Source organism: Onychomys torridus, chromosome 3 (genome assembly GCF_903995425.1).
Source record: "Onychomys torridus chromosome 3, mOncTor1.1, whole genome shotgun sequence".
Taxonomy (NCBI): Eukaryota; Metazoa; Chordata; class Mammalia; order Rodentia; family Cricetidae; genus Onychomys; species Onychomys torridus.
Genome location: NC_050445.1, coordinates 103,375,850 through 103,400,759, shown reverse-complemented (window position 1 = coordinate 103,400,759; position 24,910 = coordinate 103,375,850). Strand labels below are relative to the sequence as shown.

The 24,910-nt window shown below is 44.7% G+C and overlaps 1 protein-coding gene across 1 annotated transcript in view; it reads right to left on the bottom strand.

The window, feature by feature from the left end:
• Nucleotides 1-1,321: 1,321 nt before the first annotated feature.
• Fancd2 (FA complementation group D2) overlaps nt 1,322-24,910 on the bottom strand; it is a 72,118-nt gene continuing 48,529 nt past the window's right edge. The window contains exons 31-44 of the mRNA XM_036181795.1: nt 24,528-24,656; nt 23,704-23,822; nt 19,799-19,909; nt 17,933-18,063; nt 15,069-15,162; nt 12,998-13,120; nt 11,228-11,321; nt 10,671-10,742; nt 9,351-9,389; nt 8,107-8,181; nt 7,537-7,611; nt 5,698-5,844; nt 4,159-4,260; nt 1,322-1,720 (exon numbers count right to left, since the gene is read on the bottom strand). Coding sequence (XP_036037688.1) covers nt 1,649-1,720; nt 4,159-4,260; nt 5,698-5,844; nt 7,537-7,611; nt 8,107-8,181; nt 9,351-9,389; nt 10,671-10,742; nt 11,228-11,321; nt 12,998-13,120; nt 15,069-15,162; nt 17,933-18,063; nt 19,799-19,909; nt 23,704-23,822; nt 24,528-24,656 — 1,383 coding nt within the window. The 3' untranslated portion in view covers nt 1,322-1,648. The remainder of the gene's footprint in view (nt 1,721-4,158; nt 4,261-5,697; nt 5,845-7,536; nt 7,612-8,106; nt 8,182-9,350; nt 9,390-10,670; nt 10,743-11,227; nt 11,322-12,997; nt 13,121-15,068; nt 15,163-17,932; nt 18,064-19,798; nt 19,910-23,703; nt 23,823-24,527; nt 24,657-24,910) is intronic.

Below are 24,910 nucleotides of genomic sequence, written 5' to 3'. Positions count from 1 at the left end.
CTGAGCAAGGAAGAACATCTCCACTGCACAGCTGAATGGCCATTCAGTCAGCCTAATACCCACACACAGATGTCATAGTGACCAAGCTACCATACAAAAAAGCCAGCCTAGTGTGAACACACTCAAATGCCAAAGACAGCCATAGAACTGGCAAAGAAAAGGGATGCCAAGAAAAGACATGTGTGGATGTCTGGGTACCAGAGGAAGAAGGGGTCAAAAATCCGCATGTGGGTTAAAGATTAACTTGAAAACAGCTTTCCCTCCTCAAATAAATGTCAACAACAAGACAACTTTAATACCAGTATGGGTAAAAATAGTAACAAATATTAAATAATCTTACTAGCACGGCAAGGAAGAGCTGGACAGCAGCCTTGAGACTGGGTTTTCTGGCAGAAGATGGAGAATCCCCTGTTTTAGCTTCCGATGTTCTGTTTCTAATAAACTATAATTATTTTGTATGATTCTTACAACTAGATTCTAGGCATAATTCAGAATAATGTGGAAAGAAATACTATATATACATACGATGCCAGCAGGTGTTTAATGATGCCTTTTCTTCCTTTGTTTTATACTAATAGCCAAAAAATTTCAAAGCAAGCTGGTGAGGGTGCTAAGCAGGTAAGGGTCTGGAATTCTGATCCCTGGAACCCACGAGGCGGAGGGAGAACCCGCTTCAACAGTTGTCCTCTGTGCACCACAGCACACATGTGCCCCTCCCCCCTATACACAAAGTTTAAAAATTCAAAAGTAGCCAGGCAGTGGTGGTACATGCGTTAAATCCCAGCACTCAGGAGGCAGAGGCAGGCGGATCTCTGTGAGTTCGAGGCCAGCCTGGTCTATAGAGCGAGATCCAGGACGACAGCTAGGGCTATTACACAGAAACCTTGTCTATGCCGGGAGGTGGTGGCACACGCCTTTAATCCCAGCACTCAGGAGGCAGAGGCAGGTGGATCTCTGTAAGTTCGAGGCCAGCCTGGGCTACAAAGCGATTTCCAGGACAGGCACAAAGCTACACAGAGAAACCCTGTCTCGAAGAAAAAAAAAAAAAGAAAGAAAAAAAATTAAGTAGCGTTCAAGACCCTCCTGGCCAACAGAACAAATACTACAATAGCCAGCCAGGGCTACAGAGAGACCCTGTCACAAAACAAAATAAAAACCCAGTTCAAAGGTAGTTACTATGTTCTTTCTGACTTTCTGGTCCCTGACACAAAGCTCAAGTCATTTCTCCCAGAAGAAAACAATACTTTTAAGTGTTTGCACCGATATGATTGCACAAACTTGAATAACGAGACACATCTAAAGTGAGGAGGAAGGTCTTGCCTCAGGGCAAAACTCAGAAAAGAATTTATTTCCTAAATTTTAAAATAAGTCAGTATCAAAACTAGCCCCCAAAGGCTAGCCAGAGCACTCACTCTGCAGAAGCAGCATGGCCATATTTATCCAAACCACTGGCGGATGCTACATTGGAAACCTGAGCCAGGACCTGGATATTGGACAATCTGTGAAATCCACTGGTTAGTTAAATAAAAACCCCTTCTTGAAGAGAAACGGGAAGCTTTGGTTGAAAAGCAGAGAGCAGACCTCAGACCCCAAAGAGGAAAGGGTAAGAGGCTGCCGGAGACGAGGAAGGGCGGTTGTGTCCTGGGATCTAGTCAGAGCTGTCATCGCTTTCATCATTATCTTGGTCCTTGTGTCCATCACTTGCTTCATCTTCCCCATCCTAAAGGACGAAGAGGAAAAAAAGTACTTGAGGCCAGTTCTTGCAACACAGCTCTCACAGATGTACACTATACCATTTTCTTTTCTTCTTTTTTCAGGTGTTTTTTTGTTTTGTTTTTTTTTTTTGTTTTGTTTTGTTTTTCAAGATGGGTTTCTCTGTGTAATAACCCTGGCTGTTGTGAAACTCTCTATGTAGACCAGGCTAGCCTCTACCTTCTGAGAGCCAGGATTAAAGGTCGTGCCACTTGCTGGGTGATGGTGGTGCACACCTTTGATCCCAGCACTTGGGAAGCAGAGCCAGGCAGATCTCTGTGAGTTCGAGGCCAGCCTGGGCTACAGAGTGAGTTCTAGGAAAGACTCCAAAGCTACACAGAGAAACCTTGTCTCAAAAAACAAACAAAAAGGGTGTGTGCCATCACCACCCAGCCATTTCTGTTCTTAAAAGCAATGGAAATTTAAAAACCTTTGTAAGCTAAAGCAGGAGTCCCCTCCTGTTATGTTTTTGTTTGTTTGTTTTGTTTTGAGAAAAGATCTCATATAGCTCAAGATCATCTCAAACTCACTATGTTACCAAGAAGGACCTTGAGCTTGTGAGCTTCCTCCACCTCCCAAGTGCTGGGATTACAGGCACATTCAACCATGCTCAGCTCTTTTTTTTCTTTGATTTCTGAGATGGGGTCTCATTATATAGCCTTTGGCTAGACTCAAACTCGGGAGACCCACCTCCTTCTGCTTCCTAAGTGCTAGGACTAAAGGAATGTGCTTGTCTCCCCTACAATTCTTGCCATGAACTATAAGCCAAGACCATAGAGAAAGGTTTTTGTTTTGTTGAGACAGGGTCTTACTGTGCAGCCCTATCTGGCTCAGAACTTGCTATGTAGACCAGGCTGGCCTTGAACTCACAGAGATCCATCTGCCTCTGCCTCCATAGTGCTATGATTAAAAATGTGAACCACCACATTCAGCCTGAGAGGTCATTTTGATACTGAATTATTTACAAATGAACTAAATCTGCATGATCTTTAAATAAGCCAGAGCTTTCCAGCTGTTCTTCAGGCATAAAACATAGAAAGTCACATTATCAATTCAATATAAAGCAAGGATTAGTATGGTACAACTCTGTAGTCCCAAGATTCAGGAGATTAAGACAGGAGGATTGTGAGTTCAAAGGCAGTCTGGGCTACATAGCAAGGCTCTGCATACATAAAAGGGATAAATAAGCAAAATTGTATATGTATTATGTATGTAAAGCAATGGTTACTACAAGTACTGGCAATTATCAACAGGAGTCCAGCATGAAACTGGTTTGCTCCTCTACAAGGACACATTTTTGTACTGGAAGCATAGCATACTGACCACCTTGGATTCCTTATAAGAGTAAGAAGAGATCTATTATAGGTCTAAAATAGAGCCTACAGACTTCATAATGCACAGTATTCCTGTGCACAGCTTTTAGCTAAACTGCCTGGTATCTAGAAAAGTGAACTGAGCAAAACTTGATGTACATATTTTTATTTAGCTTATATTAAATCCACATCTGTCCACAGAAAATGAGGACCTGTATTATTTTATTCCTCTGTAGTGGCAGCTTGACTCTAAGCTTCTGATTTATTTTAATTTTGTATGTTAAAACAAGGTGAGGGGTTGCAGAGATGGATCAGTGTTACGGGCACTGGCTGCTCTTCCAGAGGACCCAGGTTCAACTCCCAGCACCCACATGGTAGCTCACAACTCTAACTTCATTCCTGGAAGGGTGTGGGGGTGGGTTCAACAGGCCCTTCTGGCACCCACAGGCACCGCACATATGATTCAAAGAAAAACACGTGCAAAACATACACATACAATTAAAAACAAACAAACAAACAAAAAGCTGAAATGGCCAGGCATGGTGGTGCATGCCTTTAATCTCAACACTTGGGAGGCACAGGCAGGCATATCTCTGCAAAATTCAAAGCTAGCCTGGTTTACATAGTAAGTTCTAGGCCAGCCAGGCCTGCCAAAAAAAGTTGAAATGGTTTAAATTTGTTTTTAACACAGAACATGCTAGTCTTTTCTCCCTTCTAAAACACATTTACATACAAGATTATGGAAAACAGGGCACTATATACTAGGAGAAAAACATCTCCACTTTGTTTTTGGTACAGATGATTGAATGCACAAATATGTATATGTTAAGTAATGCTCTATCACTGAGATATAATTCCCCTTAAGTTGTAAAAAAATTTTCAACACACCTTTAGAGATACTCGAGGGAGCCTCAGATGACGCAATTATATTTTTATGGATCCCAAAGCATTCATATAAGATTTTTGTAGGGAATGGAGATGGGTACAGAAGTATTTAACAATAGACATAAGCAGAGAAAAATCCTGTACTTTGTGCTAACAAAGAATACTTAATAAATTGCTCTACCAATACCATACCAGCCTGTGCAGATACCTTTGTTGCTGTGCTCTTGGAGACGTGGGATGTTATGTCATCCTCACTGTCTTCTGAAGTGCTCTCTGGGGAAGAGGGATCCTGAGAAACAATTTCTTCACCCTAAACGTAGAAGCAGAAGAAGAAATGGGGGGTTGTAATGAGCACATTTATGGTTTTGAGAAAGGCCAAGTTTCTAAGTATTAGAGAAGAAATATTCTAGCCATTCAAAACATATGAACTGGGCTGGAGAGATGGTTCAGAGGTTAAGGGCACTGGCTGCTCTTCCAGAGGTCTTGAGTTCAATTCCCAGCAACCATATGGTGATTCACAACCACCTATAATGAGATCTGGTACCCTCTTCTGGCCTGCAGGGATACATGCAGGCAGAACACTGTATACATATAACTTCTTTAAAAAAGAAAAAAGTTATAAGAATATTATAAAAACAAAAACATAACAACCTCTGATCTATCATTTAGGGAAATGCTGTTCAATTCCAGGTTTCTAAGATGCCCATGGAACTGATATATAATTCTATACAAGCTTCATTTTTTATATTCTCATTTATTCATTTATATTCTTCATTTTATATACTCGCTCTGTAGACCAGGCTGGCTTCAAACCCACAGAGATCTGCCTGCCTCCGCCTCCCGAGTACTGGGATTAAAGGTGTGCATCACCACTGCCACACTAAATAGTATTTTGAAATTTTTTAACCTCTATTTTTACATCTATTATTGTTCTACCTGCATGTGTGTCTGTGTACCACATGCATGCAGGCCCATGGAGGCAAGCAGAGGGAGTTGGATCCCTAAACTAGAGGTACAGACGGTTGTAAACCACCACGTAAGTGCTAGGAATCAAACCTGAGCCCTCTGAAAGAGTGTCAGTGCTCTTAACTGTTGAGTGTCTCTTTACTCTTATAATCTTCTTGTTATTGTTGCTTGTTTTTCTTTTCTTTTCTTTTTTGAGCTGAGGACTGAACTCAGGGCCTTTGCACTTGCTAGGCAAGCGCTCTACCACTGAGCTAAATCCCCAACCCGTTTGTTTTTCGAGACAGGGTTTCTCTGTGTAGTTTTGGTGCCTGTCCTGGATCTCTCTCTGTAGACTAGGCTGGCCTCGAACTCACAGAGATCCTCCTGGCTCTGCTTCCCAAGCACTGGCATTAAAGGCATGCGTCACCACCACCACCTAACTAGTTTTATAATCTTAAACAACCACAGACGTGATAACAGTAGTCTCTTTTCACACTAAGGGGGATTGCATCTAGTTCCTTATACATACTAGCCAGGTAAATATTCTATCCCTAAGCCGTATTTCCAGCCCTCTATTGACTTTTAATTTTAACAGCTTTGCTAAATTGCCCAGGCTGGTCCTGAAATCACTCTGTAGTTGGGCAAACCTTGAACTTGTGATCCTTCTGCCTCAGCCTCCCAGGCAGTTGGGTTACAACTGGCTAAAAGCAGATCAGGGCCTAGGTGACGTCTCACATTTCTTCTGATGTTCTCACCAATGGGCGTAGGAGCTCATAACTGATGGTCTGAACTTCAGGCTTACCTGTAAGTCTCGGTTTTTGAGAGTTCCCAACCAGAAAGCCTCTCTACAATTGTTGAGGACAAGCATGGCTTTGACTCTGCAAACTAACAGCTCCAGCGACTTTTTGAGTAAAGGCACATGTTTGGTGAGTCTTGTGTCTTGGTGAATCTGAAGAGAAAGAAAGCATCCATCTCTATCATCATGTTTCATATTTCTTTTACAGAACTGTCTGAATGTGTCATACCTGAAGAATAAGAGGACATGTCCGGTGAATACGGCCCAGGGACATGGTCCATCAAACAGTAATAGTTTGATAAGAACTCCAAACAGACTGTCAGTAAAAACTCAGGACTAAAAGACTCACCACCAACACCTCTAGGTGCCTGGTATAAGCTCTGTTGACCAATAATCAGCAAATTACCCCAAGGTGTGTTTAATGATATGAAACACAAAAATTAGTTCTGGTCAGCTTTAAGCCCCTGAAATTCCAGCTCAGCTTCTTCTAAATACAAAACCAGGGAAGAAATGAGTGGCAAGAAATGGCTCAAAAAAAATCACTTGGTTTGCCAGGGACCAAAAAAGCCGCCACTGTTTCTATGTTCCTTCAAACGTGACAATGGTTCAAGAGCTTCAGCGGGAGGGTTATGTTGTTGATGTACCCCTAACCCCTTGGGTCTCACTATGTAGCTCTGGCTGCCTTGGAAACTCGCTCTACAGATCAGGCTGGCCTTGAAATCACAGAGATCCATTTGCTTCTGCTTCCCAAGGGCTGGGAATAAAGGCATGTGCCATGTCACCTGGCTTAGAGAAGACTTTTTTTTTTTCTCTCTTTTCTCAAGGTAGAGTTTCTCTGTGTAAGTCCTGGCTGGCTGTCCTGGAACTTGCTTTGACCAGGCTGTCCTGGAACTCACTGAGATCAGCCTGCCTCTGCCTCCCAAATGCTGGGTTAAAAGGTATGCGCCACCACCACCCAGCCTACAGAAGACTTTTAATATTCAAATGTTCTCACAAGAGACAACCAAGTCCTACGGCTGAAAAGCTCTAAGACAGCTGGTTGGGAACACTTCCAGCTCCAGCCGCTACCACCCAACAGTCCTCCCATCTGCAGTTCTTGGTGTGCTGGCTAGTTTTATGTCAACTTGACACAAGCTAGGGTCACCTGGGAGAAGGGATCCTCAAATGAGAAAGTGCCTCCACAAGACTGGATTGAAGGAGGTCTGTAGGGCATTTTATTAATTATTAATTGATGTAGGAGGGTTCAGCCCATTATGGGTGGAGCCACCCCTGGGCTGGTGGTCTTGGGTTCTATAAAATAGCAGTCTGAGAAAGCCACAAGGAGCAAGTCAGTAAGCATGGCTTCTATATCAGCTCCTGACTCCAGGTACCTGCCCTCTGAGTTCCTGACTTGGCTTCAAAGGATAGTAAGCTAAATAAACTCTTCCCTCCCTCAGTTGCTTTTGCTCATGGTGCTTCATCACAGCAACAGAAACCCCAACTCTAGGACACTTTGTAACAGGAACTCATCTAGGAGTGCTCTATACTCTCTTCCCCCAGGAAGAGGACTCTGGTTTGTTGGTTTGTTCTGAGACAGTGTCTTCCATGTAGCAGCCTAGGCCAGCCAGCCTCTAACTGAGTACTTCTAGAAGAAACAGCTATAGAATTTGAGTCCAAACACAAAACTTTCCCTTTAGATAACTGCCAGGCTCATCTGGCAACAAAGGATTTGCTGACTCTAAATAAACTGTGTTTGGACACAGGGTTGAAAGCTAGGTTTGGTGGTCCATGCCTGTAATCTCAGCAGGAAGACTGAGTTTCAGGACATGGCTGGTTATGCTCCATGGCGAGTCCTGTTCCTCTTACCTTGGAATGTCCACAAAGGTGATGAAGTAGCCTTGTGTTCAGTTGAAGGGTTTCCAGCAAGCTCAGGACATCTTCCTAACAACCACAAAATTTATAAATGTTCTGGTATAACATTCTAATGTTACTTCAGATGCAAGATGTTCTTGCAGCAAGGCCTCCAGGGAGGGTAAATTCTGCAGGTCCTAGCCTATGCTAATCATCAACTGAGTCTGGCCCTCAGAGAGGAACGCTGAGTTCTGAGTGCCAATTGGCTCTAAGAGTCTATCAAGCCTATCTTATAGCCCATGTGGCTTCTGAAGTGTTTGCAGAGACACTACCGCAGGAGAGCCTGGTGGACAGCAGCAGCACAGGGAAACACAAGTTAAAGGCAATAAGCCCAAAGACTGGGGAGAAGTGAGAGGTGGGTCTCAACAGAGTGTCTGAGAGGCTCAGCTTACCTGGGCACTTCCCATAGCTGGCAGGGTGTCACTTAAATTGCTGCTCAGAATGTAGGCAACAGTCTGCTGTCCCCAAGCCCAACTCAGAAGTACCCACAGCGAGCCCTGACAACGCTCTGCTCTCAGCTCTTACCCGGTGTTTTCTAAAGCTGAAATCAAGGAGCGGCATACACTGCTTCAGAAATGCTTCCACAAAGCGACGTCCATGCTGAAGAGAGAGACAGTGCTGACCTCTGGCTGAGGACTATTAGTGAAAAGCCCTCAGAGGAGGCAGCATAGGCCACTAACTCGTGTACATTAAAAATAAATTGGGAATGGTCCAAAAAGTTACTTTGGAGGATAAAAACTGGAGTTGAAAAGTACATAGGCTATATAAAGAAGTTCCAGGACTAGGCAGACTCTTGGACTCAGACCCAGACGATGGCCAGAACCCTTGTTCAGCTCTAAGAACATAGAGCAGCAGCTGAACTCCATCCCGAAGGATAATTCATCTCAAAAGGAGAAATTCTGAAAGGACCAAGGGAACACAGCCCATTTCCAATCAAATCACTCCTCCAATCTGCTCATCCCTTGACACTGTGCCAGGGTAGAGTGAGTGAAGAAGAGGGAGGGCCACAAGACACCCAGAATGGGTGCCAAGACACCAAGAGTGCAGAAGAAGCATTCTCCCCGTAACATTCCTTTTGGGTTTACCATCAAATCTAGGGCCAGGCAGGGAAACCCCCATAGGAAAAGGGAGGGTTATACAATTGTCAAAATATCAATTCCACATTCAAACCACCCCAAGACTCCTTTTCACTTGTCTTGTGGTGCAAAGGGCTGAACTTGAGACCTCGCACATACTAAGCAGATTGTAAGCAACACCCCTAGCCCTGGCCCTTGTGAGACTTTAAAAAGGGAAACCAACCATAGCTCCTCCTCCTCCACTACCCGGAGGCACTGGTAGCAGGGTGAGGGTGCGCACTGACTGCTCTTTTTTGTTGGTTGGTTGGTTTGAGGCAGGGTCTCACTATGTAGCCCTGGCTGACCTCAGGCTCACAGAGATCCGCCTGCCTCTGCCTCTCAAGTGCTGGGATTAAAGGTGTGCACCACCAGGCCCATCATGAACACTGCTTTTAAACTCAGTTGCTCGGGAGGCATTCAATCTAGTTCTAATATTTTGACCAATAATTCTCCAACTCCTGAGAAAGCTGCCTTCAGTTGAAAATTGCCTCCAACTACTGTAGAAAATGTTATCCAATGTCTTCCTTTAACTACAACCTGTTAGCACAAACTCTGGCATGTAAAAGAGGTATAAAGCAATTCTATTCAGCTGAGCCCCTCTGAAATGACCCACAGGAAGAAAATACATTGAACAAAGCCTATGAAATCTTTTACCTTTAAACACACATGCAGAACAGGATAACTGTCAAATACCTAGACAGGAGAAAGACAAGAAACCAAAACTGAGGTCGTCTCCTTTGAGTATTCCAGCCTTTCCCCGTTAAGTACAGCATAGCTCTGCGTGATGCAGGAAATTCTAAAATGAAGAAGGCGTGTCAACAGTGTAATAGAAAAGCAACTACAGAATAAAGAGACTCTTGTAACTTAAGTCCAAGAAAAGCAAGAAAGAGCAAAAGGGATCAAGACATTGACTCAAACCGAGGCTGCTGCAAAGGGCGTTACTAGAGGCTGGCCCTCTGATCTGCAACCTTCAGAACGACCCTATGAGATGAAGAGAAGAGGAAATAATATTTTCAGCTGACAGAGCAGCCTGTGCATAATCCAATAGTAGAGAACACTGTGCTTGAAGGACAATAAAGGTAATCAGAGTCGGAAGTGACTCAAATCAAAGGATCCAAGGCAAGACGGGAGAAAATGGGGCAATGACAAAGAAAAGTGGGGTTGGGGGTGGGGGAAGACCCACAGTGGCCAGGAGGGGTTACCCAGAATGAGTAGAGGGTCATGGAAAAGAGGAAACACACAAGGAAGGGTGAGAACAGCAAGTAGGTAATTCTGGAAAGCAGAACCCTCCTGTCAGGGTTAACTAGGGAGGAATGTCAGGGTTAACTAGGGAGGCAGGTCAGGGTTGGCTGGTGAGGCAGGTCAGGGTTGGCTGGAGAGGCAGGTCAGGGTTGGCTGGTGAGGAAGGTCAGGGTTAACTAGGGAGGCAGGTCAGGGTTGGCTGGAGAGGTAGGTCAGGGTTGGCTGGAGAGGTAGGTCAGGGTTAACTAGGGAGGAAGGTCAGGGTTAACTAGGGAGGCAAGTCAGGGTTGGCTGGTGAGGAAGGTCAGGGTTGGCTGGTGAGGCAGGTCAGGGTTAACTAGGGAGGCAGGTCAGGGTTGGCTGGTGAGGCAGGTCAGGGTTAACTAGGGAGGCAGGTCAGGGTCAGCTGGTGAGGCAGGTCAGGGTTGGCTGGTGAGGAAGGTCAGGGTTAACTAGGGAGGCAGGTCAGGGTTGGATGGTGAGGAAGGTCAGGGTTAACTAGGGAGGAAGGTCAGGGTTGGCTGGTGAGGCAGGTCAGGGTTGGCTGGAGAGGTAGGTCAGGGTTGGCTGGTGAGGCAGGTCAGGGTTGGCTGGTGAGGCAGGTCAGTGTTGGCTGGTGAGGCAGGTCAGGGTTGGCTGGAGAGGTAGGTCAGGGTTGGCTGGTGAGGCAGGTCAGGGTTGGCTGGTGAGGCAGGTCAGGGTTGGCTGGAGAGGTAGGTCAGGGCCCCATACTTTCATCAGATTGATGAGGATACTGAAGTCTCGAACAGCCATGTTCCAATAGAGAAGTTTCTCTTCATGAACCTGGGGACAGCCAAACACGGGCCTTTGAGTCACAGCCAAATACTTCTACTGCCCTCCCACTAATACAGTTCGTCCGTTTTCCCTTCTGAAGAGATGTGGCAGCCAGTGTACTCATCAGCAGGTTCACATACACTGTGACGGCATCAGAGCGCCTCACAGAAAATCAGTTACTTCTGCTGGCCATCACATCTCTGGCTTCTGATTCTCTGGGTAGCCCGTCTACTGCAGCTCTGACTGGGAGGCTGCCAAGACCCACAGCATCTCAAACAGCGTGGTGGGAAGGGGCAAACCCAGAAGCAGGGGAAACAGCTCAGTTCTCACCACCAACCAGAGGGAAAAGAAATCAAACCAGAAGCCTTTTGAAAGAACTCCTAGATCTTGGTAACTGAAAGGAAACAGCTTAGGAGGAACTCTATACCAAGAGATAAAGAATCAACACTGCCCACGTAACCAAAGGCCATTTCTTTGAGGGGCGCCTGAACCACCTGCTGTGAATCTGCCGCTGTGCCAGCCTGAAGACCTCTCACTGTCTTCTCGAGTTCAGCCATCATCACACGGAAGAAAATGACAAAGGTATGCCTGTAAGGGGGGAAAGGCAGGAATACCCACATGATGCACTATCTACAAGAAGCTTCTAGGAAGTTCCCTGTAGGAAGAAGCCAGGAGAGCAACAGTCATTGACGCCCCCGTCTCTGAATGTTTTTTCACTGAAAGAGGGAAATGGAAAGAATCTAAAATGAGCCCAGGGCTGGGATGCAGTTCAGGAGGTAAGAGTGCTTGCCTACCATGCACCGGGTTCAGCATACACGAGGGGGACACGGCCATGCATGCCTGCAATCCAAGCACCAAGGAGAAAGTGAAGGCAGGAGGACTGGAAGTTCAAGAGCATCCGCAACTACACCACGAGATGGAGACCAGCCTAGACTAGAGGAGATGAGAGAGAGGGTGGGGGGAGCAGGGGGGAGGGGGGGAGGGAGAGGAGAAGAAGGGAGGGGAGGGAAGAGGAGAGGAGAGAGAGTACACACAGAAGCCCCAGCCAAAGCAAATGGCCTATGAGACAGTGGAATGAGCCCACGATGCAGGAAGCAGCAGCAGTGGTATGGAAGGGGAAGCCAAGTGTAAGCTGGGGTTCTGTGTTCCCTTCACTGACTGTAAGCAGGAGAAATTCTTTCTAACCCCCATTTTCCTCAAGAGTGAAACAGTGGTAATGATACCTCTACCTCACAGGAATTAAGATCCAACCAAGTGAAGACGGTTGATAAACTGGAATGACTATACAAGGAAAAGCTAACAATTGACACTGTAAGACGAACCATCCGGTACAAAAGTCAACTGTTTCTCAAGGCGGAAATGTATTACAAAGATGGTTGTAAGTTAGTCTTAATCTTTATTCATTTTGGTGTGTTGGGAGCTAAACCCAGGCCTCCCACATGCTATCTGTGGGCTACAACCTCGGCACAAATCTTAACTTTAAAGGATAAAAAAAGCACAAACAGTTCTTCCTTATCTGTGGAAACTGGTAGTGATACTACATTCCTTTGTGAGATACTTTTATACATCCCATGAATGGTTTGTTTAATCCTCAAATACCCCACAGGTTCATGATTTGAGCATGGCCCCTAGCTAGCCCACAGCGCTATTTTTTTTTAAGGTGTGTGCCACCACTGCCGGCGTTTTTTTTTTTTTTTTTTTTTAAATAGATTTGTTTATTATGTATACAGAAGAGGACACCAGATCTCATTACAGATGGTTGTGAGCCACCATGTGGTTGCTGGGAATTGAACTCAGGACCTCTGGAAGAGCAGTCAGTGCTCTTAACCTCTGAGCCATCTCTCCAGCCCACAGTGCTATTTTGAAGGCTGTGTAGAGAGAGCCTTTGGGAAGTCGGCCTGGCTGGTGGAGTGTGTAGGCTTTTGAAGGTAGCACCTGACCCTAATTCTGACCTGTTCACTCTAGTTCCTGTTTTGAGTCATGTGAACAAGCTGCATCCTCACGTTCTTGCCACTGAGAACAGAGCAGATCCGGACACCATACTTAGCTGCCACAGTGGACTGGACTGTGACCTGAAATAAATCCTTTCCCTTCAGACTGCTCTGTCAGGTATTTTATCAGAGTGATAGGAAACATAACGAATACACCTGGTCCGAGAGCTCTTGGAAAGAATACACAGCAAGATTTCTGCTGCCAGAGGAGTGGGTGAGTCTACCCTCCAGGTCAGAATTAGATGGAGGACAGTGGAGCAAAAACTCTCTTACCTGCTCAACGTAGGGAATGTAGAGGAAGATGCATCTTTCGGAGCATTGACCAGTTCTGGGACACCAACACCAGCAATCTCCTCTATGGCCTTCAGAACATTGTCTGTGTGCTCCAGGTAGATGCTTTACAAAGTGTCAGAAGAGTAGGGTCACACAATATAGAATTCCTATCTGCCCTGCTTCCTGATTACCTTGTGAGAAAGTTTGCTTCGACACTAGCCCCATCCCTGGGTCCTGCCTCTCCCTACCATGATGCAAGGACAATGGAGGCAAATGACTAGGAACCTAAACAAATCTCCTGTCTGTAAAGCTCATTTTCTCAGGCATCTTGTCAGTGGTGGAAAGCTGACTAACACAGTGACCACGTGCAACTAAAGTCAGTATCCACAAGTACTCTACGGAAACCCATGAAGAAGGAACGAAAAGACAACCAGCAACAGCCTAGTTAGAACCAGGTCAGATGGGAGTGGTCAGTTCCCAATAAACATGTGACAAAGTTGCAGAAGTTCAAGACACGGAGCCAAGCCTGGTGGCACAGGCTTGTACTCTCAGAAACGTGGGTGGTTAGAGACGGGAGGATCCCATGTTCAAGGCCAGCGTGGGATACAGAATGAGTTCAAGGTGAACCTGGGCAACCTCCCAGTCTCTCTGTCTCTGTCTCTCTGTCTGTCTCACACACCCACACACACACAGAGATTCAAGATAGTCTACAGGACTCAGGTGCAGTACTGTTAGGTATATTAGAACACGAGTGCTAGTAGATGCACATCACCAACAATAATAAACCTTCTTCCTTTTAAAGGTTTATTTGTATTTTATGTGCACTGGTGTTTGGCCTATGTGTATGTCAGTGTGAGGGTGCCAGATCCCCTGGAACTGGAGTCACAGACAGTTGTGAATTCCATATATGTGCTGGGAATTGAACCCGGGTCCTCTGGAAGAGCATTCAGTGCTCTTAACTGTTGAGCTTAACCCTCCAGCCCCAATAATAAACTTTTCTAAAGCCAATTTTTTTTTTTTTTTTTTGAAGCAGAGGACCAAACCCAGGGCCTTGCCCTTGCTAGGCAAGCGCTCTACCACTGAGCTAAATCCCCAACCTCCAAAATATTTTTTCATGAGATACTACTGTGTATTAAGTTTTCAAATAATTTCTGACATTGACTTTTTTGAAGGAAGGGTTTCTCTCCATGTAGCTCCAGCTGGACTGCTGACAACTGCTGACATTTACTTTGTTTCTGTTTTTTGAGATGGAATTTCTCAGTGTAGCCCTGGCAGTCCTAGAAATTGCTCTGTAGACCAGGCTGGCCTCGAACTCACAGAGATCCACCTGCTCTGCCTCCCTGCATGATATTCACTTGTAATAATAACAAAGATTCCAAATACTTTCCAAGAACTAAGAGTAAATAAAGTTTCAATTAAAAACACAGTTAAGGGCTGGAGAGATGGCTCAGCAGTTAAGAACACTGGCTGCTCTTCCACAGGACCCGGGTTCAATTCCCAGCACCTACAAACATCTGAAGCTCTAGTTCCAGAAGATATGATGACCTTTTCTGACCTTTGAGGGCAGTGCACACATATGGTGCACAGACATGCAGGCAAAACACCCATATAATAATAAAACAGAAACACAAAGAGCCAGAATGATAGTGTACCTGCATAGGCAGAAGGAACAGAAGTTCCTCAGCTACCCGGTGAGTTCACTTCAACAAGCCAAAATAAATAATGTAGACAAATAAATGCAGAAAGAAATATGTTTAGACACCCTGGGAGTAATGGATGTATCTTAGACATGGTGGGCAAGAAATGTATCTGACTCACTATTAACAAGGAAGGACACAACGCAGACTTCTCTGCTCTCTAATGGGACTGTCAGTAAGGAATCAGCTGACAGCAGCCAGCAGGAGGAAAGCACCTTAGGATCCAAACTCCAAACTATGTTCATGTATACCATCATTTGCTCTCAAGTTTCCCTAACAGAGGCCATGACTCAGTCCCTCACTAGATGAGGGACCCCACAACAGCAAAATGGAAAAATGCAACCTGGCTCCCCAGAAGAAAGTAAACATCTTACCAAAGCAAATCATGCAGGTGGTCATTAAAATTGGTGTTCTTCTCTTTCTCCCCATGAGGCCATGCACGACAGAGGAGTTGTTTGGCCAGGGAGGCTGTTGGAAAACAAGACAAAAGCATTTCATTCATGATAAATCAACCTCATGTTTCTTCAGACTTATTTTATCCATATGAGTGCTTTGCCTGCATGTGCACCTGCATGTACATGCATGTCTGGTGCCTGAGGAAGTGGTGGGTGCTGGGAATTGAACCCAGGTCCTTCACAAGAACAAGTGCTCTTAATCACTGAGCCAACCCTCCATCCCTGACCTCCTCCTTTTAGAAACTACCTTTAAAACCACAATTGTTAGCTGAGTGTAACTGATCACACCTACAATCCCAGCACTTGTGAGACTGAGGTGGGAAAACTATCGGGGATGCAGAGACGACACTGCCAATCATCTCCAAATTCACTGACAGAATTATAGGAATTAATAGTGTATAGTATGTATGACATGTCAGCACATGTGTAGTGTTTAAAGAACAGATGAGCATACTCTTATCTTTCAGATGGTGGAGGAAGATCACTGATCAAAAGGACTATTTCATTTAAAAAAATTTTTTTTGTTTTTGTAGAAAGGGTTTCTCTGTGTAGCTTTGGAGCCTGTCCTGGAACTCACGCTGTAGACCAGGTTGGCTTCAAACTCACAGAGATCCTCCTGCCTCTGCCTCCCAAGTGCTGGGAATTAAAGGTATGTGCCACTACCGACCAGTATTCAAAAAAATTTTAAGGTGTATATCCACTATACTTTTATTATTATTTTTTTATTTATGTACATTGGTGTTTTGCCTGCATGAGGACGTTGGGTGCCTGGAACTAAAGTTACAAACAGCTGTGAGCTGCCATGTGGGTACTGGGAATTGAACCCAGGTCCTCTGGAAGAACAGCCAGGGCTCTTTACTGGCTGAGCCATCTCTCCAGCCCCTTTAAGGTATATTTTAAAAGGTTTTTAAAAAGAATTTTGTGTATGTGCATATATCTGTATCTGCGTGTGGGCATGCGCATCTGAGTGCAGATGCTTGCAGAGGCCGGAAGAGGGCACTGCATCTCTGAAGCTGGAGTGACAGGCAGCTGTGAGTGGTCTGAAGTGGAGGCTAAGAACTGAATTCAAGTCCTTGGTGGCAACAGCAAGCATTCTTAACTGCTGAGCCATCTCAGCCCCAGATTATTACTTTAAATTTCAGTTTTTAGCCTAACAGGCAATTTTGTTTTCAGGGCAGGTATCTTGTGTGGGTAACTCGGTTGTTTAAGTGCTGGTCTAGTATGCATAAAGCTCCAGGTCCTATGCCCAGCACCATATAAAACCAGGCTTGGTAGCATGTGCCTATAATACCAGCACTCAAGAAACAGAGCTGGGAGGATCAGAAGTTTAACAAGATCACAGCAAGTCTGAGTCAGCCCAAGCTTCAAGAGGCCCTTTCTAAAAGAAAAGAAAAATGAGCGAGTCTCATTGTGCAGTGCAGGCTGGTCTCAAACTCAGAGTTCTCCTTCTGCCTCCTGGGCACTGGGACTATAGGCAGATAGCACCAGCCCTGGCCTAGAAAGCAACTGTTCAAAGCTGACTTGTTCCTGTTCCATTAACCAACTGCCATAAATAAAATCATTTATCTAAGACTGAGCACACGATACTTAATGACCCTATCCTAAAGCACAAACACATGGCCATCTGTTTTAGGTAAAACCCTACTCATATTATTAATATAGAGAAAAAGATTTCTTTCACATTTTTATCTTGCTTTCTATTGTGCCATAGTTGGGAAATATAATTAGTGATTTGCAGTCCAAGAACTACAATAAAAGATACTTAAAGAGAAGGTCCTAAGTTCCAGGCCCTAGAGAGGCATGATGGTACACACCTGTACTCCCAGAACTGGGGAGGCCAAGGCAGGAGGAGCTGGAGTTCAAAGCCAAACTGGTTACATAGTAAGCTCTCTTCAGAGATGGGGAGAGGGTAGAGGGCAAGGAGGATAGAGAGAGAAAGGGAACCAGAAAGAGAGGGGAAAGGTCAGTAGATGATATGAAAACACCACAATGAACACATGCTTTCAAAAAGTTCAGGAGGAGCCGGGCGTTGGTGGTGCATGCCTTTAATCCCAGCACTCGGGAGGCAGAGCCAGGCAGATTTCTGAGTTCGAGGCCAGCCTAGTCTACAGAGTGAGATCCAGGACAGCCAGGGCTACACAGAGAAACCCTGTCTCTAAAAACAAACAAAGAAACAAAAGCCCAGAAAAAAAAAAGTCTAAAGACAAACTAAGTTACCAAGGACTGAGGGAAAAAGGCTAAAGACAAACAGAAAATTTATATAGTAAATTATCAAGGATGGCAGGTGGAGCCTAATAGTTTAGCACTGGGTTTAATCTCTAGTATAAAAAGAAGAAAATTTGGGACTAAAGGGATGGCTTAGTGGTTCAGAGCACTTGCTAGTCTTCCAGAGGACCTGAGCTTGTTTCCCAGCACCCACTAGGCAGCTCACAACTGTCTGTAACTCCAGTTACACGGTATCCAAAATGTCTACTTTTGGTCTCCAATACATATGACATTCATACATGCAGGTGAAACACTCATACACATAAAATAAAAACAAAATACATCTTATTAAAAAAAGGAAGAAAAGTGTATAATAAATTAATCTGATCAAAGTTACACAAAGCCCTGACAGAGTCCTGAGAAAATGTGCTCTTTGGTAAGCAAGAGGGCATGCCCATGATTTTGTGGGATTTACATGTGAAAATGCCCAAAGTTCTAGGAAACACCAAATTTACAAGTGTAAGATATTAATCTTATTCATATCCTCCCTCCCCTAAAAAGGGATCTGGGCTCATCACCAAGTTTTTCTTTCTTCTGGGTAGGTACTGCAGATTTCTCCAGCAGGGCCATCAAAAGTCTGAGAAGATAAAGACCACACTGGAAACTGGGAATGTAGTGATGGAAATTTTGCAAGTAACTGAAGCTCTGGCTGTAAAGGAGCAGGAAAGAGACACAGACTTAATCACACCACATGCATTAAAGATGTCTTTACACGCACACAAATTGCCCGAGTCTTCTCCAGGTGTACAGGGCAGCAATATGGCTCATTGGGTAAGGCCTGCTGACTTGAGTTCAACCCCAGGAAATTAAATGGTAGAAGGAGAAAGCTGACTCCTGCAAACTGTCCTCACATACACATATAAAAATGTGAGTGGTCAATGGCCTAATCACAAACCTCCTCACTTTTAGGAGCTTTAGACCCACCACCTTCTTCTTGTTTTAAAGACAGGGTCTCATTATGTAGCTCTGCCTGGCCTGGAACTCACATTGTAGACCATGCTGGCCTCAAATTCACAGAGCTCAACCTGTCTCTGCCTCTTGAGTGCTATGATTAAAGAAAAGATATGCATCACAGCTAGCATAGGACTAAGTTTCATTCAAGAATCTTAACAGAGCTGGGTGGTGGTTGCGCACACATTTAATCCCAGCACTCGGGAGGCAGAGCCAGGTGGATCTTCGTGAGCTCGAGGCCAGCCTGGTCTACAGAGTGAGTTTCAGGAAAGGCGCAAAGCTACACAGAGAAACCCTGTCTCAAAAAACAAAAAAAATAGCCGGGCGGTGGTAGCGCATGCCTTTAATCCCAGCACTCGGGAGGCAGAGCCAGGTGGATCTCTGTGAGTTCGAGGCCAGCCTGGGCTACAAAACGAGTTCCAGGAAAGGTGCAAAGCTACACAGAGAAACCCTGTCTCAAAAAACAAAACAAAACAAGCAAACAAACAAACAAAACCCAGAAAAACAAAAAATAAACAATCAATCAAAAATCTTAATAGAAAAGTACCTTTTACAGAAAAAGCTGGACAGAAAAAAAGCTACATTAACAAAATTTTGGCTTAAAGGGGATCACTTACACCAAGAAGTCCAAACATCAGGATACCACATGAAACCCTACATCAATTATTTGCTATTTGGGATGTTATGGAGGGGTGAGGAAGATCTCATGAAGACCAGTCGGCCTTGAACTCACCACAACGATGTGATGGGGAACAAAAGGACAGGATGAGATGGATGGGATTGAAAAGACTAGCAATTAGTGTCAACTAGTTGCTCCCTATATACACAACACTGCTAGAAGACAGTCTTTAGACTCCTTAGATAACCTAAAGTGGCCCAAGAGTAGGGTGTAATGGCACGGGCCTGTAATTCCAACAGTTAGGAGACTAAGACAGGAGAATGGTCAATTTGAGGCCAGCCTAGGATATACAGCATGCTCCTGCTTCAAAAACATCAAAACAAGAGGCTGGAGAGATGACTAAGCAGTTAAGACCACTTATTGCTCTTCCAGAGGGCATGCAGGGGGGGGGGGGGGGGGGGGGGGGCGGTGCGCGCACGCACACACACACACACACACACACACACACACCAAACAAGTAAATAGGGCTGGGAGTGGTGTTGCATGCCATTAATTCCAGCACTCAGGAGGCAAAGGCAGGTGGATCTCTGTGAGTTTGAGGACAGTTCAGCCTACATGAGTTCTAGGCCAATAGAGTTATATAATGAAACCCAATCTCATAAAAAAATAAAAAATAAAAAATAAAACCTTTAAAACATGAAAAAACACCTATGTTAAGGGAAAGTGATAGATAAGTATAGACTTTGTTCACAACTAACAGTGAATGTTTTCCAAAAGAAATTCTGCCAATAAACTAGAATGTAGTCTGACCCACCTGACAAGTTCCTCCAAGGGCTGTTCCTGTTCCCTCTGCTTTAGTCGGCTTGCGAGGACCTCCAGGGCTGAGTGTAGGAGGTGATGGTTTGAACGATGAGTAAATCCTTTCCTAAAGTCAAGTCAGAAAAAGTGGTTCAGCTTGTCTCAGGAAGATTACCTGGGTAGTACCTGAGGGTCCTATCCCTCCACCTAGGCCAGTGATTCAACAGTTTGAGAATGGAATTTCAAGTTCTTAAGCATGAAATTGAGTCATAGATCTAAGCATCAGACTAGAAACTGAAGTGCAGGTGGGTGTGGTGGCACATGCCAGTAATACCTACACTTGGAAGACTGGGGCAGCAGGACTGTATGTAGCTAGCCACAGCTACCTAGTGAGTTCCAGGCTGGTCTGAGGGATTTAGTAATATTCTGTCTCAAATCAACAACAAAAGGAAACTGAAGCCAGGTGGTGGTGGTGCACGCCTTTAGTCCCAGCACTCAGAAGGCAGAGGCAGGCAGATCTCTGTGAGTTCGAGGCCAGCCTGGTCTACAGAGAAAGTTCAAGGATAGCCAGGGATACACAGAAAAACCCTGTCTCAAACACACACACACACACACAAAAAAAACACACACACAAACAAAAAACCATCCAACCAAAACAAACAAAAAACCAAAAACAACATAAAACAAAACACAAAAAGAGGAGTTGAAGTGCACCCCAAACTGCACTTTCTAATTGATCTAGCGATGCTCACAGGCTTATTTTACAAGGGTAACTGGGCTTTCTTTAGTCTGTGCATCTCAGTCTTTTCTAAAATGCAGGGCTAACTTTGTCAAATTACTGAGTCAGTGTCCAGCCTGACAGACAGTATTCAATAAGGAAATCTCCTCTTGGCATTAATAAGCCGAGTCTTGAGGAATCAATCTCAGAATTATCTTATTGTTGCTCATTCCTTCCTAACCAAGACTGTATCTCCAGGCCCTAATCATTACATCTGCAGAGCATGCAATAATTTTGACTATTTTTGTTTGTTTGTTTCTTTCCTTTCCCAAGCTATCAGGCAGACTACTGCCAAAAATATTTTCCTCAAAAGAAATTTTCACTATTATCATGACTATGACACCAAAATTGCTTTCCTAAAAAATAGTTAAAAGCTGCAGAGCTGGCTCAGTGGTCAAGACCTGGGTTGAGTCCCCAGTACTACAAGGTGGCTCCCGGCCACACGGGACTCCAGTTTCTGTGCTCTCTTCCCACTTCCTAGGCTCCGACATGCTCATTCTGCACAAGCAGACACTAGGGCACTCACACATATACAGGTGTGAAAACACAAAATAAACACTAACAACTTAAACAAATATAATAACTTTAAAATGTTAAAATCTTCTGCCTGACTCTCAAGAATCTGCATAATCTGATCCTATGTCTTCTCTAGCAACATCTCCCTTCTCCTTTCATACATTTTGTACTCGAGTGTGTGTGTGTGTGTGTGTGTGTGTGTGTGTGTGTGTGTGTGTGTGTATGTACATTTCCTTAATAATGAATACTCTTTTTTGTGTTTACAAAACAAAAAAAAAAGTCCAGGCAATGGTGGTGGACGCCTTTAATCCCAACACTTGGGAGGCAGAGCCAGGCAGATCTCTGTGAGTTTGAGGCCAGCCTGGTCTACAGAGCAAGATCCAGGACAGGCACCAAAACTACACAGAGAAACTGTCTCAAAAAAAAAAAAAAGAAAGAAAAAGAAAAAGAAAAAAAAATCTCCTTGATGAACTGTCAATGCAAATCTTTTATCAGGCAAGAGGTTTACCTAGTAAGGTCAAAGAAAACACTCAGAAACTGAAGAGATTCAGTAAGAAGAGGGTACGGATCAAACAGCCAAGGATCGTGTAGAAGGATGCATATTTGAAGGTTGTCAGGTGAAAGCAGAGGATGGTGCTGAATGAACTCAGTCTACCTATGGGCAGAAGGTGAGACAATGGGAGCCCAAGCAGAAGCCAGACAACAGGAGGAGGTAAAGCAGGCCAAAGGGTGAAGGTCAAGAAAGACTAAGAGCCACCAGAGATCACAACTGGGACAGGATCGGGTTAGGTTTGAGTAGAGAAGACTGCGGTGACTCTTGTGTTAAGAAGGACTGAGGAGGCCATCTGGGAGGGATGGAAAGGCTGACTGTGAAAACAGGTCAGATATGATGGAAGGCTGGAAGCAGGAGGAGACATCTGTCTAGACGATGCAATCAACAGACTCTAGGGTTACATGTGGGAAGGAGCAGAAAGCAGGAGGCAAAAAAATAACTCTTGGGTTTTGGCACACAAAAATCAATCATGCCATTTCCAAGTGAGGCAAAGCTGGAGGAACAGTGATATTCTGCTCCCATCTGGATGTCTGAGGTGTCAATGACACATCTAAGGGGGTGTTGAGTAGGCAGTTGGAGACAATTTTGCCAATGGTTTGAAAGATAACACTTAGCATAAGTTGAAGCTTGGGTAAAATTCTCCAGAAAACCTGTTCAATGGGGACAGATGGGATGAGGCATGACTTGAAGAACAGAAATATTTAGGGACATGCCTTTACTTCTACTTTCATCCATGCTATGCCTCTAACTCTTCACCTCCCTGAAAACCAGCTCCTGGGGCCAGTGGGGTGCCAAGCCAGACACAACCTGACTTTGATCCCTTGGACCAGCTTAGGGGGAGGAGAATACACTAGTGCACACATATATACATACAGTGAAATGTAAACACGCTGTGTTATATTTCTGTCCTTATTTTAAAAAGAAACAGGGGTGGGGCTGGAGAGATGGCTCAGTGGTTAAGAGCATGAACTGCTCTTGCAGACAGCTTGACTTGGTTCCCAGTATCCACATCAGGCTGCTCACAACCACATGCAACTCCAGCTCCAGGAGACCCAATACCCACTTCTGGCCTTTGAGGGCACACATACATATACACATAATTTTTAAAATGTTAAAAACAAACAAACAAACAAAAACCCATTGTTTCTTTAGAGACCTGATCGAGGGTGGGGATGTAACTCAGTTGGTAGAGTGCTTGCCTACCATGCACAAAGTCCTAGGTTTCATCCCCAGCACCACATAAAAGCCAGGTAGGTGGCACAGGTCTGTAATCTAGTACTCAGGAGCTGAGGAAAGATGATGAAAAGTTCATGACCAGCCTCAGCTACAGAGCAAGTTCAAGGCCAACATGTGAGCTCCTGCTTTAAAAAGCCCATCAAGCGCCACTGCTTTCCTGCTTCCCCAACTACTCCAGTATTTCAGCTTCACAGTGTTCACTCTCTCACCACATCATCTGAGACTTCCCTACAATCACCTAAGATGATTTATCAAATTAACAATACCGCTCTCTCTCTTTTTTCCCCCCCGAAACATGGATTCTCCATCTAGTCCTGGTCATCCTGGCACTCATTTCTGTAGCCCAGGCTGGCCTCGAATTCAGAGATCTGCCTGCCTCTGCCTCCCAAGTGCTGGGATTAAAGGTGTTCGCCACTCAGTTAACAAATTCCCTTTTTATTAAGTAATAAAAGTTATTTGAATTTTTAGGTGGGGTGTGTGCCTCTGTGTTATTCAGTCTGGTCTCAAACCCCCACGTGAGCTCAGGTGATCCTTCGGCTTCAGCCTTCCCAGTAGCTGGATTACAGACATGTACCATAGGCTGGCTCCTCTAGTTCTTACAGAATGCTTGCTACAAGAAACAGGAGTAAGAGGTGGAGACTTGTCATCTCAGCTGATCAGTACGCCACCTCATTTATCGAACTGCCTAGTAACACTGGCTCCCTAAGACTCAGTGGTTGTACAAGATCAAATGGAGAAGAACAAAGGGCCACAGTGAGGAGGGCTGGATCTGTTTCCCGCCCTTCTTCCCTCAGGGAATGCTTACAAGTGAGAGCGAGCACACTCACTTCCTACTCACCAAGCAAAGAGAGCGTGAAGGATCTGCAGCAGTCTCTGGTAGCAGGAAGACATGGTGTGGTGCTCCTGATCGTTGACTCCTGGCTTGTCGCCCACACGGAGGTCTTCAGCACCTAAGCCCTGAAGAGTGAAGACTTCGGTCTGGTTCCTCCTGCCACTGTTCCCACCCCTCTTCAGTATGTCTCAGTTAAAAAGGGACTCTTGGCAGTTACTTACAGACCCACAAAGCTAAGCCTGCTGTAAGTTCATTTGTTCTGTTCTTTTCCTTTCTTTCTTTCTTTTTTTTTTTTTTTTTGAGCTGAGGCCTTGTGCTTGCTAGGCAAGTGCTCTACCACTGAGCTAAATCCCCAACCCTCTTTTTTCTTTTTTGCTTTTTTGTTATTTGAGACAGGGTTTCTATCTGTAGCTTTGGAGCCTGTCCTGGAACTTGCTCTGTAGACCAAGAGGTCCTCAAACTCATGGAGATTCACCTCCCTCTGCCTCCTGCATGCTGAGATCAAAGGCATGTGCTACCACCACCTGGAAATTTTTCTTTATTTTCCTCCCTTCCTTTCTCCTCTCCTGTCTCAAAAGCTTCAAAGCGTGCCTGTCCAGCCACTCCTGACATTCCTGCACCCTCTCTGAAGACCACACTCAGCCCATGCAACTGTTCCTAGACTTCTACCGCGGAGTCTGCCTGCTCCCCTGGCCTCTCACTCAGGTCTAACTCTCTCTCTTCCTCTTAGCTCTTTTCTCCTGCTTCTCCTCCCAGAGCTGCCTACACACGGGAGCTTGCCTGCCTGTGCTTATGTGGTTTCTAGTCTTATAATAAGACAGTCTTCTGACCTGGAAGTAGTTGTGAATGTTCTCCAGATGGTTACACATTGGGGTTAGCAGTTGAACAACACAATGAACAATGTCCTGCACAGATCTCTGATGAAGATGTGAGAATCCAATATTACGGCTTCCTTTATTCTACAATAAATCTCAGAGTTAAAAGGGGAAAACTGGATAAATTCTTTAAAATTAATCATTATTTGTTTAAAGTTGTGGTTCTAGATAGAAGCAGACAGAAGAGGTAATTTACTTGCCTAAGATAATATTATAACAAAGGGATAAAAATGATAGCAAAAGAAAAAAAAATCTTCGCTTAGTTTTAAATCTAAATTTAGAATGGATTTTGTAGAGATAGAACAGAGTTTGATTAAAAAGTATAGACATGGGGCTGG